This window comes from Ciona robusta, chromosome 4 (genome assembly GCF_009617815.1).
Source record: "Ciona robusta chromosome 4, ASM961781v2".
Lineage (NCBI taxonomy): Eukaryota > Metazoa > Chordata > Ascidiacea > Phlebobranchia > Cionidae > Ciona > Ciona robusta.
Genome location: NC_143238.1, coordinates 1,597,874 through 1,616,011, shown reverse-complemented (window position 1 = coordinate 1,616,011; position 18,138 = coordinate 1,597,874). Strand labels below are relative to the sequence as shown.

At 34.9% G+C, this 18,138-nt stretch overlaps 4 protein-coding genes and 1 long non-coding RNA gene across 6 annotated transcripts; 1 reads left to right on the top strand and 4 right to left on the bottom strand.

The window, feature by feature from the left end:
* Positions 1 to 2: 2 nt before the first annotated feature.
* LOC149736418 (DNA topoisomerase 3-beta-1-like) lies at positions 3 to 8,465 on the top strand. The gene is made up of 16 exons (XM_089876909.1): positions 3 to 176; positions 331 to 459; positions 942 to 1,110; positions 1,598 to 1,718; positions 1,795 to 1,977; positions 2,417 to 2,598; positions 2,844 to 3,030; positions 3,786 to 4,020; positions 4,339 to 4,496; positions 5,009 to 5,267; positions 5,776 to 5,874; positions 6,125 to 6,272; positions 6,840 to 7,006; positions 7,501 to 7,760; positions 7,873 to 7,978; positions 8,269 to 8,465. Exons 2-16 carry the CDS (start codon positions 333 to 335, stop codon positions 8,430 to 8,432), a joined length of 2,565 nt encoding a protein of 854 aa, XP_089733035.1. The 5' UTR covers positions 3 to 176; positions 331 to 332; the 3' UTR covers positions 8,433 to 8,465.
* Positions 8,466 to 8,614: 149 nt separating this feature from the next.
* On the bottom strand, positions 8,615 to 9,679 carry LOC149736417 (uncharacterized). Its single transcript, XM_089876943.1, has 4 exons — positions 9,209 to 9,679; positions 9,057 to 9,134; positions 8,872 to 8,998; positions 8,615 to 8,798 (listed from the first exon to the last, which is right to left on the bottom strand). Exons 1-4 carry the CDS (start codon positions 9,352 to 9,354, stop codon positions 8,676 to 8,678), a joined length of 474 nt encoding a protein of 157 aa, XP_089733069.1. The 5' UTR covers positions 9,355 to 9,679; the 3' UTR covers positions 8,615 to 8,675.
* Positions 9,680 to 11,234: 1,555 nt separating this feature from the next.
* On the bottom strand, positions 11,235 to 11,993 carry LOC149736416 (uncharacterized). 2 transcript variants are annotated; one of them, XR_016384930.1, is made up of 3 exons: positions 11,610 to 11,823; positions 11,481 to 11,542; positions 11,235 to 11,302 (listed from the first exon to the last, which is right to left on the bottom strand). It is a non-coding gene; the product is annotated as an uncharacterized LOC149736416 (long non-coding RNA). The 2 variants fall into 2 exon arrangements; XR_016384929.1 differs by having other exon boundaries at positions 11,235 to 11,542; positions 11,610 to 11,993.
* An 833-nt stretch (positions 11,994 to 12,826) lies between these two features.
* On the bottom strand, positions 12,827 to 14,805 carry LOC149736415 (uncharacterized). Its single transcript, XM_089876901.1, has 3 exons — positions 14,291 to 14,805; positions 13,426 to 13,661; positions 12,827 to 13,097 (listed from the first exon to the last, which is right to left on the bottom strand). The coding sequence occupies exons 1-3, from the start codon at positions 14,562 to 14,564 to the stop codon at positions 12,906 to 12,908; spliced, it is 702 nt and encodes a 233-aa protein (XP_089733027.1). The 5' UTR covers positions 14,565 to 14,805; the 3' UTR covers positions 12,827 to 12,905.
* A 921-nt stretch (positions 14,806 to 15,726) lies between these two features.
* Positions 15,727 to 16,829, bottom strand: LOC149736414 (uncharacterized). Its single transcript, XM_089876902.1, has 3 exons — positions 16,491 to 16,829; positions 16,140 to 16,375; positions 15,727 to 16,029 (listed from the first exon to the last, which is right to left on the bottom strand). Exons 1-3 carry the CDS (start codon positions 16,759 to 16,761, stop codon positions 15,838 to 15,840), a joined length of 699 nt encoding a protein of 232 aa, XP_089733028.1. The 5' UTR covers positions 16,762 to 16,829; the 3' UTR covers positions 15,727 to 15,837.
* Positions 16,830 to 18,138: the final 1,309 nt, after the last annotated feature.

Genomic DNA, 18,138 nt, shown 5'->3' with positions numbered 1-18,138 from the left:
TTAACTTCGTTGATTACGGAAATAAGCGCAAAAATGCGCCAAGTCATATTTTCTTGGCGCGAAAAAAAAACAGTGAGTCAGCAAATACTTGGTATTTCTCCCAGGTTCGAGAACACAGTTTCGAAATTTTGTCATTGGTCATCGACGCTTCATACCCAAGCGGAACTAAAGTTAAGGTATTATTGGATTTCATGTTAATAAATGTCAATAATTTTTGTTTTTCTCCCTTTATTTTCAATTAAATTAATGTGATTTGCTTACTCAAGGCATATTACAAAAAAATGTATTAAAACCTTGTAATTTAATTACATAAAAGATTTATGTGAACAGCCATGAAGACTGCTTTAATGGTAGCAGAGAAGCCGTCGTTGGCATTATCTATCGCAAAAATCATCTCCCGTAACTCAATGAATACAAGAAAAGGAATCAGCAATGCTTGTCCAGTTCATGAATTCACAGGTTTTAGTTTTATGTGGTAGTGGTTTTCGTTTTATCTTTTTAAGTGGAAATATATTTGTCAGGTGTTCTATGTGCCTATTTATTGTTTGTTAAACATTTACAAAGAAATAAAACATTTTAGTCGGCATAAGTTTAATGTTACTAACATTACTGACACGTGAAAAAAAACGCTTTACAGACATTCCTCCAAACCAGTGCTCGCTATTCGGTTTTACAAATTGTTCATCATTCATAAAAAAGAAAAATCAATCATCACATTCAAAGTTTTATATGTGTATAATGTATAAAACAGTACACATGACATGTGTTATAATAACTGTCATTTTCCCGCCACAGAAGATTAAATTATTTTATTTAAGAGTCTTGCCCAAAGACACATATGTTAATTACTGTAGCAACAGTATAACTGTTCTTAATTAAACATACATTTCCAATTAAGATTCTGTTTATTACCAACAAATAAATACATTTCATGCAACCAGGTAAGTTCAGAGGGGAAACTGTTCGATTCAAAGTCACCTCAGTATGTGGTCATGTTATGAGTATTGACTTTGAGGGTAAATATAATAACTGGGAGAAAGTGGATCCAGGAGAATTGTTTTCTGCTCCGACAATTAAGAAAGAAGCAAATCCAAAACTAAACATCATTAAGTAATGGTTTTTCAGTTTGTTAGTTTATCAAAGCTATTTTAAATTTGATTGCTTTATAATGCATTATAAGGAGTATTGGGCCAAATCTGGCCTAAATCCCAGGTCCTTGACAAGGACCTCACCCACAAAGACCTAAAAAAAACTTGCATTATAAGATGAATGGTGTATCTTATTGCTGTGGTTCCTTAAAATAATTTTACTTGCTTACCATTTAATACAAAGTCCTTTTAAAAACTATTTTGTAATACAACTACAGTGTAGGGAACATATCAATGATTTTTTATCTGCTGTTTATATAGTTTTATGGACGCTAAATAAATTAAATATTTATACCTGTACCTTAGTTTGAGAAAAAACTGCTTTATATTGAATACAATTCTTTATATATCTAGCATTTAGTTAAATAGACCACTTGTTCATTGTGGAAACATTTTTTTACATTTTTCTAATTTAAGAGTTTATTATATGGTAAAAAATTTGCTTCAAGATTTTTGGAGAAGGAAGCGCGAGATGCAGACTACATTGTGTTGTGGTTGGATTGCGACAGAGAGGGCGAAAATATTTGCTTTGAGGTTTTGGACATTGTGTTGCCTGTTATGAGACGTTCGGTATGAACAAAAATAACAAACATATATTGTCATAGGATCCTAATATATATTCACTAACTACTGTGTCTTGTAACAGGGTAACAGACAGGACGTTGTATTTCGTGCCCACTTTAGTGCAATCACTGATAAAGACATAAACGCTGCATTAAATTCTGTTGGAAAACCAAATGAAAATGAATCGCAATGTGTAGACGCACGGCAAGATCTGGATTTACGACTCGGTTGTGCTTTCACAAGGTTTCAAACTAAATATTTTCAGGTAAGAAAATTTTTCTGCTATAAATAAACCTTGAATACACGGAAGAAAAAAATGGAATTTTTATGTTAATCATAGGAAATTGTGTAACACATTGTATTAAAAGTGTATAACATTTCTTACATACTTAATGGGAAGTTGAATAATTGTTTTTACGTAATTTATTGATTGTATATTTATACAGTAATTATGCATAACAAATATTAGTTGTTTTTTTGCAAACAGATAACATTTATACCATTCACCCATAACAGTTCACAGCAGAAGATTCAAAAAACTTGGGAACCAAAACCAACTTATAATGAAAATTATCGGTTTTTATTGAAAATAAATTTTATTATTGCGTGACACCCCTTAATCGTCCACCACTTTCTACAGTTAAACTAACCCTAGACAAACTATACAATTACTTTTCTAAAGTGTATTTTATGCAATTTATCAGGGAAAATATGGTGACCTGGACAGTTCCCTTATATCATACGGTCCATGCCAAACCCCAACATTAGGGTTTTGTGTAGACAGACATGACAAGATTCAATCTTTTAAACCTGAACCTTTTTGGATGATTGATGTCTCAGTTAAATGCCCTAATAACGGACCATCAATAGCATTGGAATGGGCGAGGTATTTTTACATTTTCTGCTGCCATTGTTTTGAGGCATACTCATAATCAGATGTAATGCATAAAAATTACTAGTTTGACGTCTTGTCAATTGGCATACAAATTTTCAAGCTGTTTTTACCAGAATACAAGTTAATAATTAACATTGTTGAATAATTGGCTTGCACATTTGTTTAAAATCTATTTGCACATGTTTGTAATTTAAATTACTATTTAAATTGGTTAAATTACAATGTTCTGTTTCCAGGGGGAGGATTTTTGAACAACCTGTTGCAAAAATGTATTTAAGCATAATCAAAGAAAACAAAATTGCCGTTATTGAAAATATCTCAAAGAAAGAGAAAACTAAACAAAGGCCACAAGCTTTAAACACAGTTGAGATGTTAAGAGTAGCAAGTGCTTCTCTTGGTATTGGACCACAACAAGCTATGCAGGTTAATAAAGTTATATAATTTATAAATTGTTTTAAAAGTTGTTGCTTTTTTAACATTTGCGGTTGATTCCTTTATTACTGTTTCAATACTTCACCATCGTTTTTGAAGAGAGAAATGAGAAATTATGATTGTTGTAATATCTAGATAACACTTTCTATATGCAACTGCAATTAGAAATTGTTTCAATAATTTCTATTCTGTTCCCCATTCTGTTGATTTTTTTTATTACTTTACTTTAATCTTTGCTATTGTTTTTTAAAAGAAAAGTAGGAAAATATGTTAGGATTGTTTAATGTTTATTAAGAGTGTTTAGAATCTAAATAACAGTTTCTATATGCAACTGCAATTAGAAAATAAATGTTTAAATAATTTCTTCAGCTCAGCTTTATTCTTTCACCCAGGGTTTTTTCAACGATATCCAATGCATGTCCCAAACGAACATTTATTATGGGATCCTGTCTTCATTAGTAAACTAATGTTTTAAAACGAGTTTAAGCTTTTTATAAGTTTATGTGAAATGGAGCTACATTGCATGTAAGGTTGAGAAGCAGTGGTTCCAGTTTTTCAATAAAATACAAGTGATAAATACTAAATAAATGTCAAATATATACATATACACAGTGGGGCAGCCAGAAAAAAAAATAAGAGGTTTTATTAAAAAAATTGCCCAAAGTATATGGGGGGTTAAAAAGGGGGGGGGGGTCGTACATATTTAAATATACAAAATACAAACATTAACACGAAATCCTTTCCAGTCAGCCGAGCACTTATACACGCGTGGCTACATCAGTTACCCTCGTACCGAAACCACTCATTATCCAGAAAATTTTGACTTCCGGAGTTCCCTCTCGCAACAGACGAAGAGCAGATCATGGGGTGACTCAGCATCCACGATCCTCAGTCAGGGATTCACGAAACCAAGGAAGGGATCGGATGCGGGAGATCATCCTCCTATTACTCCCATGTTATGTGCTACAGAACAGGAAGTTGGTGAGATAAATAAACGAGCATTTACAGAGTGTATTTTTATTTTTAATAAAAATAACAATGAAGCTTCTATAAGTTAAAACTATAAAGAGTTTGGACTTACATTAGCGTAACAACAGTCCTAATAACACCTAATATGAAAACGGAAAAAAGCATTCGCCATTTATTGTTATCAGTTTGTAGATTTTTAGTGAAGTATTCATAGTTTAATTAGTAAATTCTTGTTGTTGGTGAAATTAGTAAATTAAAAGGTATTTAAACTAATCTGGTACAATATACTGTTGCTGTTCCTACAACATAACATTATATTTTTATTTGCAGGTCATGACAATTGGAGGTTATATGAATATATCGTACGTCACTTTATTGCTTCTCTAAGTCCTGATTGCACTTACCTTCATACTGTGATTAACTTCAAACTTGCTGAAGAATCATTTTCGTGCACAGGGAACTCACCCCTCAAACCTGGGTTTACTGAGGTGTGTAATGTTGTAATTGTCGGTAATTATAAATTGAAATGATAACACACGCCAGTAGCTAGGAAATTTATACAGAATATAAATAAGTAGCTGGGAAATTTAAATGTAATAAAAATAAGTAGCTAGGAAGTTCATTTAGAAAATAAATAAATAAATAGTTAGTAATTTTCTACTAGTAAATTACTAAATTTATCTAGCATGGTAGGCAGCAGGGCTGCATTTTTTATGTGTATATATCCCGCACAAACTGCACGTCCAACCTAATGCAAAGATTTCACAACTTTAAGGGCATCATATGCACGTTGGTAGATAATCCAATTGTTTCAAAATGTACTGATATGTTTTATAAATTAATATATTTTACTTTTTTGGGTAGGGGAAATAACAAATCTTTCATGTTACGGTTTACATACATTCCTGTACAGGTTATTACCATAATTGGCTGTTTCTAACTGTTTTTAAGTATTTCCTTTTCTCTATAATATAGGGTTGTTAATTTCACCATAACGCAGGTGATGCCGTGGCAATCCATAAACGACCAACAAACATTACCCACCCTTACTGTGGGGGGCAAGTGTGAGGTGGAAAAAACAAATTTACTTGAACGTAAAACTTCTCCCCCTGATTACTTGACAGAAAGTGAGTTAATCACGCTAATGGAGAAGCATGGGATAGGAACAGATGCCAGCATCCCAACACATATAAATAACATTGGGCAACGGAATTATGTAACTGTTATTTCAGGACGAAAACTACAACCTACTAACTTGGGTATGTTTTTTTATGTTTTGCTGGTTAAATGTATTCAATGAACATACACTGTACTGAAAAAAAGAATAAATGTAAACGTTTCATTCATACTTACACGCCATGCCAACCACATTTTTACAACATGGGTGTATTCTTTTACACACCTCATGCCTGCTAATGCGGTACAAAATAGGTAACTCTTATTTTTCAATTTTTATTTCATTTTTCTTATTACATATTAGACAATTGAGACAAACGATAAGGGACCGCTAGATTGAAGCAATTGCTGTTACGTGTCTTGCCAAAGATACATATGGGTTATTGGCATTATAACATGTGTGTCTTATTTTCATACACTTATTATTGACTCTTTTTTTTGTATAAATCCAAAACCAAATAAATTAACTTTTATTACCTTAATATCTTATTCTGATTGCCTACAATAGGTTACACTTATATTACAGCTTCATTAGCCATATTATGTTTAATTTTTATATAAAAATTATATTATGTTCATTTTATCCTTCAGGTATTATGTTAGTTCATGGCTACAAGAAAATTGATCCTGATCTGGCGCTGCCAACCATGCGTTCTGCTGTGGAAAAACAACTCAACCTAATTGCATTGGGTAATACTGATATAGTAGGGTGGGGGAAGATGGGACACCTTGAGCACATAATATCCAAATATCCTGATCGTGTTTTAAACAATTAACAACGGTCTATGGAAGTTGTGGGCATACGGTTTAATAATTCTTTAAGTGTTTTTTGTTTACCACCAAATGGGACGAGAAAGTAGAATGTCCCTTTTTCCCATCTTCCCCTTCTTTACTATTATATATATATATATATATTTAATTTTAATTATAAAACTTACAGGTAAAGCAAAGTACACAGATGTTTTGAAACATGCTGTGACAATATTCCAACAGAAATTTCACTACTTTGTTGCTCACGTTACAAGCATGGATTCATTATTTGAAGTCACATTTACACCACTTTCTGAAAGTGGTAAGCCTATGTCTCGGTAAGATGGTGAATATTCATTTTTTTCATTATCGGCAATGACAATAGTTTTCAGTATAAAAATAAACTTTCAGCCACTGGTTCTGTAGGGATGAGTTATAGATTTAATTTAGTACATTTGGTAGAATTAAAAGCTATTTAAAAAAGAAAGTCTCAAAGGCTTAAACCTCCATTCAAAAACCATAGTTCTAGTTATATATATCATTATGGAGGCTCAATACTCAATGCTGTTACCATTGTGGGTGAATATGTCTTTTGGAAGACACACTAACAGTCAGGGGTTACTAATGGGTTGTTTAAATTCTCAGCCATACAAAAAGTTACGTACATTGTAGGTCGTATGTATCTGGGTAGAAGGTGTATAAAATAGACAACGCTTCTTTTACCAATGTTGTTGTTATACTGTACAAGAATAAATAAGTACAAATAATATATTAGTGGCTCATCTGGTATAAAAACTTAGTGTATTTCCAACGTTTCGTCTGCCATACAGCGAGACTTCATCAGGGAATGAAACGCAACAGTTACAACAAGCGTACCATCATTCTTTTAATACACTATATTTCAGTTGTGGCAAATGTAGAAGGTTTATGAAATACATCTCCGCTGCCCCACCAAGGCTATACTGTAATACATGTGATGAAACTTACGACCTACCACCAAAAACCAACGTCAAATTATACAAAGAACTTAAATGTCCTTTGGATGAATTTGAACTGCTAGTGTGCTCAACAGGTATAACATTTTTTACAATTGTTTTGTTTTAGTTAGTTTGTATATTTATTATTTTTTTGGATATTTTTATTGTGTTCAAATATTGCTTATGTTAGGTAATTCAACTGAGCATGAGGTGTAGAAATTTTAAGGTTACCCCACCATGTTGGGTTAACTATGTAACATTGTTTTAATCATTACATTCTTGTCACATGTTATTTATTTTAGGTAATGTTGTCTCATGTTATTCATCAACAAAATTGGCTGTGAGATATATAAAATGGGTCACCCTAGTTTTAATTATAACTGTGTGAGAATAAGTAAATAAAATTCATTCATACTCATTCACGGGTACTGTAATATTTTAGCCAATATTAAGCTGCAAATGTTTAAAATTCGCTTAGGTTCATTTAACCATCATAAGAACCTATCTAGTGAAAAAAAAAGAGTCCACTAGTTGAATAGCTTGCTCTAGTTACCTAAACAGTAATGTTTTATTACCATTTACGTTACAGGCACCAATGGTAAAACATACACATTATGCCCATACTGTTATAACCACCCACCATTTCGCGATATGAAGAAGGCATCTGGTTGTAACTCGTGCACACACCCGGGTTGTGAGCATTCACTTTCCTCGTTAGGCGTTTCTCCATGCATGACATGCGAAACCGGTATATTGGTCCTTGACCCTACCTCGAGTCCAAAGTGGAAACTCGCATGTAATGATAACAGATGTCCTACTGTGGTGACACTCTTTCAGCATGCACATAGGGTAAGATTGATGTATATTCAAGGTAAATTCATTTTTAGATAATAGTCTGGTTAGTATAAATCATTCAATGCTATGGTATAGGTTGTGGCTTAATGAGAAATTGTTTTTCTAGATAGGTGTCACTGAAGAAACATGTGAAAAGTGTAGTGCATATGAACTTGCTGTTGATTTTCACAAAGACAAAACACCCCTGGAAAATAAAGAAACTAAACATAAGGGTAAGAAACCAATACTTTCTGATCAAATCTATGTATTATTGCTTTTAAAATGTTTTTTTATTTATGTTAAGTTAGCACCTTTATCAGTTGTCATCAGCTTTTAAGTGGCATTTACCTATAACAAAGCTATGTAACCCTTTGCAAAAAAAACACATTGCAATTTAAAATTTGTTTTTCAAGTAACAGTCGTTACATATATTGTAACTTAATGCAGTTTCTCAAATATCTTTGTGATTTTTGCACCTCACTTTCACAACCTGTAATCTAAACATTAACTCTCTTTCTTTTAGGTTGTATATTTTGCGACCAAATTTTCTCGAGTCTTATTAAGTTGAAACATGCAAGGCTAGCAGTGAAGAGGAGACCGGCATCAAGAGGAAGGGGAAGGGGGAGAGGGAGGGGGAAGAAGCCACCCAAAGATAAAATGTCTCAACTCGCTGCATATTTTGTATGATTTATTCAGCAATAAAATATTTCATGAAATTGATTTTGTTCGAGTTAACTTTCTTCTTCACATTTGGTTGTTATAATGACACAGAAAAAACATTCCTTCAAAATCTAGTTTATTTGCACTTTTTATCGAGCTAACTTTCTTCTTCGCATTTGGTTGTTACAAAGACACAGAACAAAAAAACATTCCTTTAAAATCTAGTTTATTTACACTTTTTATCTAGAATTCACCAAGTAGACATAGTGCTCACAGTTCTTCTTTATCTTTTTGTTCGGTTGAATCGAAGGTTAGTGATGCACTGTTTATACAATACCGAAGACTTGTAGGTTCAGGGCCGTCTTTAAACACATGTCCTAAGTGGGATTTGCACTGAAAAGAATTCGTTCAAGGTAAAGTTTTTTAAAGATAAGCTCCTGCGTCAATATATGGCTTACTGCCTTACTTTATTGCACACTACTTCAGTTCTGAGACGGCCCTCACGGTCGTCTTGCTTTTCTTCAATTGACGATTTGTGCGTTGTGTCATAAAACGACGGCCATCCTGACCCCGAATTATATTTTTGATCTGAACTGAAAAAGGTTAAGGTGTTTTTGTTTGCTGCTTAAATCTTTTTTAAGACCAACTCACTGAAACAATGTTGTTCCACATACAACGCACTTGTAAGCACCCGTTCCCTTATGGTCGTTAAATTCGCCCGTAAACGGTCTGAAATAAACTTGCGATTTGTCAGCATTCAAGCGCTCATGCGAACAATACAAAAGCCACTGTAATCGACTTACTCTTCTGTGCCCCTCTCCTGTGTCACGTGATATTGCAGCGGCGTTAACCTGGCCTTTAACTCTTCATGTTTGTAAACTTCCTCAGATTTTGCCGTAATCACAATAAGGGCACTAAGCACAACAAAACTACTCATAAACGAATACATCACTTTGTCGTAGAAGCGACCTAACTCTACACAACGCCAACAATCTATTTTCGTAAAACAGCCGACCCGTTGCGAGTTAATATTTAAGCGCAACTGGCATCTGTTTGTAAATACCTAAAAGCAGCAACGTGTCTATAGCTGAACACAAACATATGCACACAAACATATATATGTGTGTTCTACTAGTTCCAATTCTTAATTTCACTCCAAGCATTATAAAACTCAATCGATAGCGCAAGAATATGAAATAGAAATAGCGAAAATATACTGCCACAAACTTGGTAAACAATGCCATTTCTCCTGTATAGCCTGGTATGGTAGTGAGACACCACAAGCTATACAACTCCATTCAAGCGTTTCCTGAACGCCAGCTTGCGTTACAGTAGTAACTTTCCAGGGTAGTTTGTATTGACCAAAACCATATTACTACAACTAAAACTGTACATTCGTAACATTAGATACCACTGGGCTAATCAGTTTAAGTTACATGTATTCGGCCCAGGCTTATTGTTGTAGGCGTATAGGCATCTACACCTCCCTTTGTAAAAAGGGTAAAAGGCATATAGTTCTGATACGGGCACTTTTGGGCACGGATGTACCCTTCGTATATAATTTCTTTTCTGTTTAAGCAGTTGTACCATTTTTGCGTTGTTGGTTTTCTCAAAATATAACTATAAAGCAGATTTTAAAATATAGCTGGAATCTCTTGTTTGGTCAACTAAAACTGTTGCATTATGGCTTTGCTTTTAACCCAAAGGTCATAGATTACATACAGGGTACCTCTGAGTCGGACACGAGGTGTGTGAAGCAGAACATCTGTTTTATAACGACGGTCGTTGTCCCACTAAGCGAGGGTAAACAATAAGTTTCATTCATTCGACCGCTATAGGGTTACGAGAAAACCCCTACTAAGCCCAAAAGCTATAGAAACAAAACCCTTATTAATGTTTTTTAACATTCAAGTTTGTAGTTTTGTTTTAAGCGCGTTCATGTAAATACAAAATGACTTGATCTCGTTCCATGAAGCAGCGTGAAGCGAATTGATGCATAGAAAAATTGATTAATGTGACCCTCGCGTACGGCAAGGAACCAACAGTCGTAACACGGGTGTTCTGGTACATTGTATAGTATGGGGTGGGGGAAGATGGTACACCTTTTCATTCTACTTTGTCGTCCCATTTGGTAGTAAACAAAGAACATTAAAAGAATTTTAAAACCGTATCCTAACGACTCTCATAGACCGCTGTTAAATGTTGAAAACACGATCAGGATATTTGGATTATGTGTTAAAGGTGTCCCAAGTTACCCCACAGTACTATACCTTGTGCTAACTTAAAAGTTACAATTTATGTAACTTTGCGGGTGATAGTTTAAGTACACAAATTGACATGCTTATTCAAATCGAATGTATTAATAATTTATTGGTTTAAACCCCATGTGTTTAAAATTGAATCTAACAAGTCGTTATTTGTCAATAACTGTTATAGCTGTGTCGCTGGCAATTTACTCATTAGAGCCATGTTATGGATCTAAACGTGTATACAAAATTTCACCGGACTAGATCCTAGTTTTATCCTTGCATTTATAGTGGGGTGGGGTAAGATAGGGCAAAGTTAGTAGATAGGGCATCATTCTCTTTTCTCGTCTAATATGCTAGCAAACAAAGAATATTTACAGAATAATATAACCGTATAGCCCCGTGGCTCTACAATAGTGTTGTTAAATGTTCAAAACACGATCAGGAAATATGGGATTTAGGTGCTAACGGTTCCCATCCTACCCCGCAGTTCTTTAAATGTTTCTTGGTATTTCTTTCCAGAAATCTTTTGATTTAACCAGTCGTCATCGCTGCGTAAAACAAAAAAAATACACTGCAGTGATTACGATTGCACTTTTTTTATTCTTGCACGGCACAAATCTATTACAGATTTTCATATAAATTTTCCGCCTGTAAAATAGTTAAACAAATTGTATATTATATACGAAAGCCCTGTAAACAACAAAACATAGGGCACAGGCATAATATGTAAGGTGTATGGAACATTACAACCATAAATATACATTTCGGTGACTGTATAAGCATACGGTCGAATAAATCTCATTCATAAATTAAAAGGTTTACTTACTAAAGCATTGTCTGTTCGGATTAGTGCAAACGAATCTGGTGCCTGTGTGGTAAATCCAATAACTGTAAATAGTATAATATATAAAAAAGCTCTGGTAAGGGTAATAAGGTTAATATTTAAAAAAGTTACCATGGAGTGACTGTGCTGAAACGAACAACAGGCACATCACAGCCAACAGTAAAACGACTTCCATTGCGATATTTTTGTATGCCTGCGTAAAATTCATTTATCCTCGTATTTGGCACACGTCGTTATAACGACTTTTTTATTCTATGACTTAATGCAAGTGAACAGCCTTACTGGCGCTAAACGAAGACTATATAGTGTTACGGGAAACAGCAAAATTGTCGATTTAAATTTTCAGATGTATTGTTCAAAATTTTCGGGGTAGTGTATATAGAGTCTCTTAGATACGAATGAGGCATGTTACATTACCAGATGTTACATTAGGCTTTGCGACAGTTTTGGTATAGTTATACACAGTATTGCTTTATTACTAAAGAAAGCAAACATTGTTTGTACATAGATTTCATTTCTTTGCTCCTCCTGATAAAATTTTGTGGTTAATATATATTGCTTGGTCATACAAGGCATTAGTATAGGGGGAAGATGGGACACCTTTAGCACATAATATCCAAATATCCTGATCGTGTTTTAAACAATTAACAACGGTCTATAGAAGTTGTGAGGATACGGTTTTATAATTCTTTGAATGTTATTAAACCTCGTGATCGTTGTCAGATCTTCACCTATTACATATATTTTTTTTAATATATATAGTAGGGTGGGGTAACTTACTTTATCCTCGCGTGGCCGAAAAACTACAGTCGTTATAACACGGGTGTTCTGTTTCATACGCGTGCCAGCTTACGAGTTTCCAAGTATATGTTACTTTGTGGGTGTTTTGGGGAAATTTTCATTTTTTTAAATATGTATTTAAATGTGTGTATTTCTTATGTAAACTACGTTTCTACGATTGTTTAGTATCGCTGTAATTTTTACAGCTCGAAAGAAACATCTTTTACTAGTGTATCAGTTTAACTGCAGTTTTTCCCTGTAAAATTATATAAGACCAACCTTTCTGTGACATGTCTTACGCCCGACATAGTTTGCAGAGTTGCAAATATATAGTATAGGGTGGGGGAAGATGGGACACCTTTAGCACATAATATCCAAATATCCTGATCGTGTTTTAAACAACTAATAACGGTCTATGGGAGTCGTGAGGTTTTACAACTATTTGAATGTTCTTTGTTTACTACCAAATGGGACGAGAAAATAGAGTAAAAAGGTGTGTTATCTATACCTTACTATAACTAAAATATCCGCAGCCCGTTCAAAAGTGGTTGGTTTTATTATTTTATTTTTTATTTGAAAAGCCATTTACAATGAAGGTTTAGCAGCAGTTGTAGCTAAATTCACCACCTACAGTGAAAACACACATAGTGGAACTGGTCTTCTGTAACTTGGATCAACGTCAAACATTCCATTGTGTGTCCTTGGAGGTCTAGTAGCAACATCCATCGCTAAACTGCTGCGAACAGGTTCGTTCCTGGGATGTCCCGGATACCACTCCACATAACCACTGCTCCCGTTGCGCATTCTCACCATGTTGTTCTGTGAGTAAAACTTCGTATAATTCAATACCTACTAATACGTGTCAGACTAGTTAAAAATCTTAGGTGTAGTAGGGTGGGGGAAGATGGGACACCTTTTTATTCTAATTTCCCGTCACATTTGGTAGTGAACAAAGAACACAAATAAGTATAAAACCTTATCCTCACGACTCCCATAGGCCGTTGTTAATTGTTTAAAACACGATCAGGATATTTAGATAATATGTGTTAAAGGTTCCCATCTTCCCCCAACCTACTATATAAAAAAATTTATATTGTTTATTACTAAAATACGATGACCGCCTGGTCGACCTGGAAAAAGTAACAACCTCATATGTAGAAGCCAGCCACACATCAACGAAGTCATAGTTCATGTCCACGTAGGAATTCCAGGCATTTTTCACGTAATTGTAGACAAGGTCGTACATTTCTTTACTTTCGATGTCAATCAGTTGACCGTCGTAGAAATGGCAAATATTTTCAGATTTTTGTTTTGTTGTTCCGTAGCCAGCTGTGTAGATCAGCTTTATACATCGACCGTGGTGAATCAATCCTGAGCATCTCGCTGTAAAAATAATTAATTACAGCATTGTACTTGTTTCTATTCCCCTTGTATACTTTTCACAAATCCGCAGTAGGATAATTCATACAGTAGGATGGGGGAAGATAGAACACTTTTTAACTATATTTTAACGTCCCATTTAGTAGTAAACAAAAAACATTCAAAGAAATATGAAACTATGTCCTCATGACTTTCATAGACCGTTGTTATTTGTTTAAAACACGATCAGGATATTTGGATAATATGTGCTAAAGGTGTCCCATCTTCCCCCACCCTACTATATAAACGTATTAACAATTACTTGTGTTCTGTCCGGCGCCGTAGTACAGTTTAATTAACCCAGAGGTAACGGGTTCAAGGCTCGTCATTGTTACCACTATAGGCGTGTGTAACCTTGGGCAAGACACTTAACGGCAATTGCTGCGATAACTAATGGGTTGTCCAAGTTACCAACTACACATAAAAAAAATAAAAAATCCACAAAAAAATAATCATCCAGCACAGAGTAACATACATGGTAACTCGTAAGCTGGCACGAGGTGTATGAACACCCGTTTTATAACGACTGTCGTTTTCCGGCAACGTGAGGATAAATTAAGTTACATTCATTTATGCTATCTTAACATACTCACTGTAGTTTTCGACCAATTGACGAACTTGTGTTTCAACTCTGTCCCAGTCGACTGCTGCTGGTGGACCTACTGGTCCAGGATTCCCAACCGTGCCAGTACGTCCCCTTTTTCCAGGTCGACCAGGCGGTCCTCGTATTCCTGTTGAGTTGTGCGGTGTATTGATATCTCTTGAATGAAAGACCTCATTGATAGATTTACAAACTAGATATTCAGCTGTTACAACAACTATTGATGAAGCTACGAGCAGCAAAAACACAAATGTAGAAGTTATCATTTTACCAGTGTAAGCCAATTCCTGCAACGGCTGCCGTTTTATACTCGAACATTTGCACTCTATTTCGTCTTATATGGTACCCGGTCAACCAAAAACAAGCAGTTGCAGAGGTATTTTTAGCTTGTTCCTAGTTGTTGTTTATGCGGTTCCACTTTCCTGATAAGTTAATGCGCCTTTTCATTGGTTCGCCAAAATGCGCGGGTGCGATAAGAAAGCAATAATGCTGACGCAAGCAAAGGGAGAAACGTTCCCATACTATAGAAATATATATAAAGCTATATTTACTTTGCTGGACTGATTTATTGTTCTGCCTAATCACGTGCCCGACCATGTTATAGTTCAATGCACTTTAATTTACCGACACTGTGGTAAACGTAGCCACAGCAGTTCTAGTATTCCATGGTTTACCGTTTATGTTCTTTCTTCCTTTCTGCAACGAGCAAGCTCTAGGTTTCATTGGTAGGATTAATGTTTCTCAAATAGATTATGTGGAAGAAAACATTTTAAATAATACCGATCGGCTACCTTTCATATACTAGAACATTTACACTCTCTTTCGTCCTATATGGTATAGGCCTACTGCGTATTTAAAAAACGAGCAATCGCAGAGGTATTTTACTCGTTTCTAGTTGTTTAGGCGGTTCCACTTTCCTTATAAGTTAATGCGCCGTTTTATTGTTCAACGAAGTGCGCGGTCGCGATGGGAAGCCTCGGTGTAACTGACGGAGGAAATGATGCAATACCAATAACCTATATCAAGCTCTTCAATTTGCAAGGGCTGTTTTCTTGCACTGTGTTTTCACCATCAAGTAATCAATCACTTCAGTATTTTATGGTTCAATGCATTTTAAATTACCAACGCTGTGATAATGCTACGTTTACCGTTTATTTAATTACGTTATTTCTTCATTTTTACTAAAAACAAGTGGCACTTGCTTTTATTAGTTGGGTTATTTTTTTATTTTTTTTTCATTTTAAATACTGTCAATGCAATGCCTAAAATTCGGTTTCATTTGCCTCATACATACATATATACGATGTGTGTAAAATAAAGAATTGATGCATTCTCGTGCTAAATGATTTGTTTCCAGGTTAACTTTTTCACACCCGACATGGTTTACAGAGTTAAAACTTTACCTAGGTTATCTCTAGGTTTTGCAAATTTGTCCAATAGCGGTTACTTTTTTATTGAAGCAGGTCCTTTACTGTTAATTGTTAACATCGTATATATTTACAGTAAAGGTTCATCATGAGGTGTAAGTATATTCACCAACTACAGTGGGAACTCACATAGTGGAACTGGTCTACTGTAACTTGGGTTTATGTTAAACATTCCAATACGTGTCCTTGTGGGTTTAATGGCAACAGTGGTAGCTAACACGTTGTGGCCAACATTGGAGGATGGATATCCTAAATACCAATTCACATAACCACTGCTCCCGTTGCGCATTCTCACCATGTTGTTCTGTGAGTAAAATATCGAATAATTCAATACCTACTGAAACTTATCTGGGTACTTCAAAGTCTAAGGTACTAGAAATATTATATTGTTCATTACTAAAACAAAGTAACAACCTCGTACGTAGAAGCCAGCCACACTTGAACGTAATCAAGGTTCACGTCCACGTAGGAATTCCAGGCATTTTTTACGTAGTTGTAGACAAGGTCGTACATTTCGTTACTTTTGATGTCAATCAGTTGACCGTTGTAAAAATGGCAAGTATTTTCCGATTCCTGTTTTGTAGTTCCGTAGCCAGCTGTGTAGATCAGCTTTATACATCGACCGTGGTAAATCAATCCTGAGCACCTCGCTGTAAAAATAGTTAATAAGCCCCGTACTTCATTGTATTTCTTATTTACTTTCTGCAAATTAATACAATAATTCACATAAACCAAAAAAACTATTTATATTCATTAGACACTCACTGTAGTTTTCGACCAATTGATGAATTTGTGTTTCAACTCTGTCCCAGTCGACTGCTGCTGGTGGACCTACTGGTCCAGGATTCCCAACCGTGCCAGTAGGTCCCCTTTTTCCAGGTCGACCAGGCGGTCCTCGTATTCCTGTTGAGTTGTGCGGTGTATTTATATCTCTTGAATAAAAGACCTCATTGATAGATTTACAAACTAGATATTCAGCTGTTGCAACAACTATTGATGAAGCTACGAGCAGCATTAATACAACTTTAAAAGTCATCGTTCAAGCTAAGGACTATAGTCACTAGAACATGTATTGCCTGAACTGAATCATCTCTTTTATAATGGAAAGAAGCTTTTTAAATTAACTTATACGGTAGTAGAAGATCGGGTCGTAAAATAGGTTGCCATATAAGGATCTTGTGGGCAACCTGTTTACGCTATGCAACTTTCCTTATAAGTTAACATGTTGATTTATATGTCAACCGTTATCGCCTACAGTCGTGCAGTTTATTTAATATAATGACGTAAGAGTTGTGAATCGTGTATGTAGTACGCTGTATAATATAAGTCAAACCTGTATAAGTCAGGAGCGATTGTCGGCCGATATGTCTGCCAACAAAGCATTTACACACAAATGTAAAATCGCCTGGCATTCCGTTCTGTTTTGCGGGAAGTTGGAAATTTCATTTAGTCGTTTGAACGTAAATATGCGATAAAAACAGAGGAAAATACCCAGGAAGTAATATAATTATGTTTAGCAAACATTGGCTTTTAAAAATAATTATGCCGAATTTGTCAAGTAATTGGTTAATGTTATATCTGCTATATATATATAGTTTGGTTTTATTTAACCTTTTTTCTACAAAGTAATTGTGTATTAAACACGCCTGTGCTACCTGTGTAATATTGAACTGTTTTATTTATTTTTGTTGAAGTTGGTCTTTAATAATTGCAAAACAACTTAACAAACGCTATTTTCAATAATTTCACGGTAAATTTATAAAATAATGTTTCTGCAACAAACTATATTCCTTTTTACATTCATATTTACTCGAAAATTATCTCCAAGGTTTAATTTACAGCGAAACAGTTCACGCGAAAATTGTTACTTTTCGCGCCAAAGCCGTTCATCGCTAGCGATCACCGGCAGAGTAGAAACTGTTTCTAATCGATTTTCTGTCCCTCGTATCGCTAGCGATGAAGGAAGTGACGTCAGAAAATCGCAAGACTCTCTCGAATCGCCAGCCATTGGCGCTGGTGTGAACCCTCTTTTCCCAAATATGCTCAGAACTAAAAAAGCTACATCTACGTTGTATGTGAATAAGAAAGAAACCGCTTTTAAATAGGACTATACAGCGACGTATATTGCCATATAGATCCACTTTCATTTAACAATATTTTCGTTGCGCACGTTGCCATTTATAAAGGGTAGGCTCTCTTGCTTTAACAATTTGTAATGTGTCTATGAAATGTAGTTCTAACAGGTGGAATTCCCCCGAGTAGAATAAAAACCAACGAGAAATAATAAAATATGACAAACGTGTCATACTGTACTCGTATAATGAATTTTAAAATAAGAGTTTTGTTATTTAGTAGTAACATCATTTTTGCGATACTTTAATAAGTCTTTCGTGTTCAGCAGAGTCCGTATATA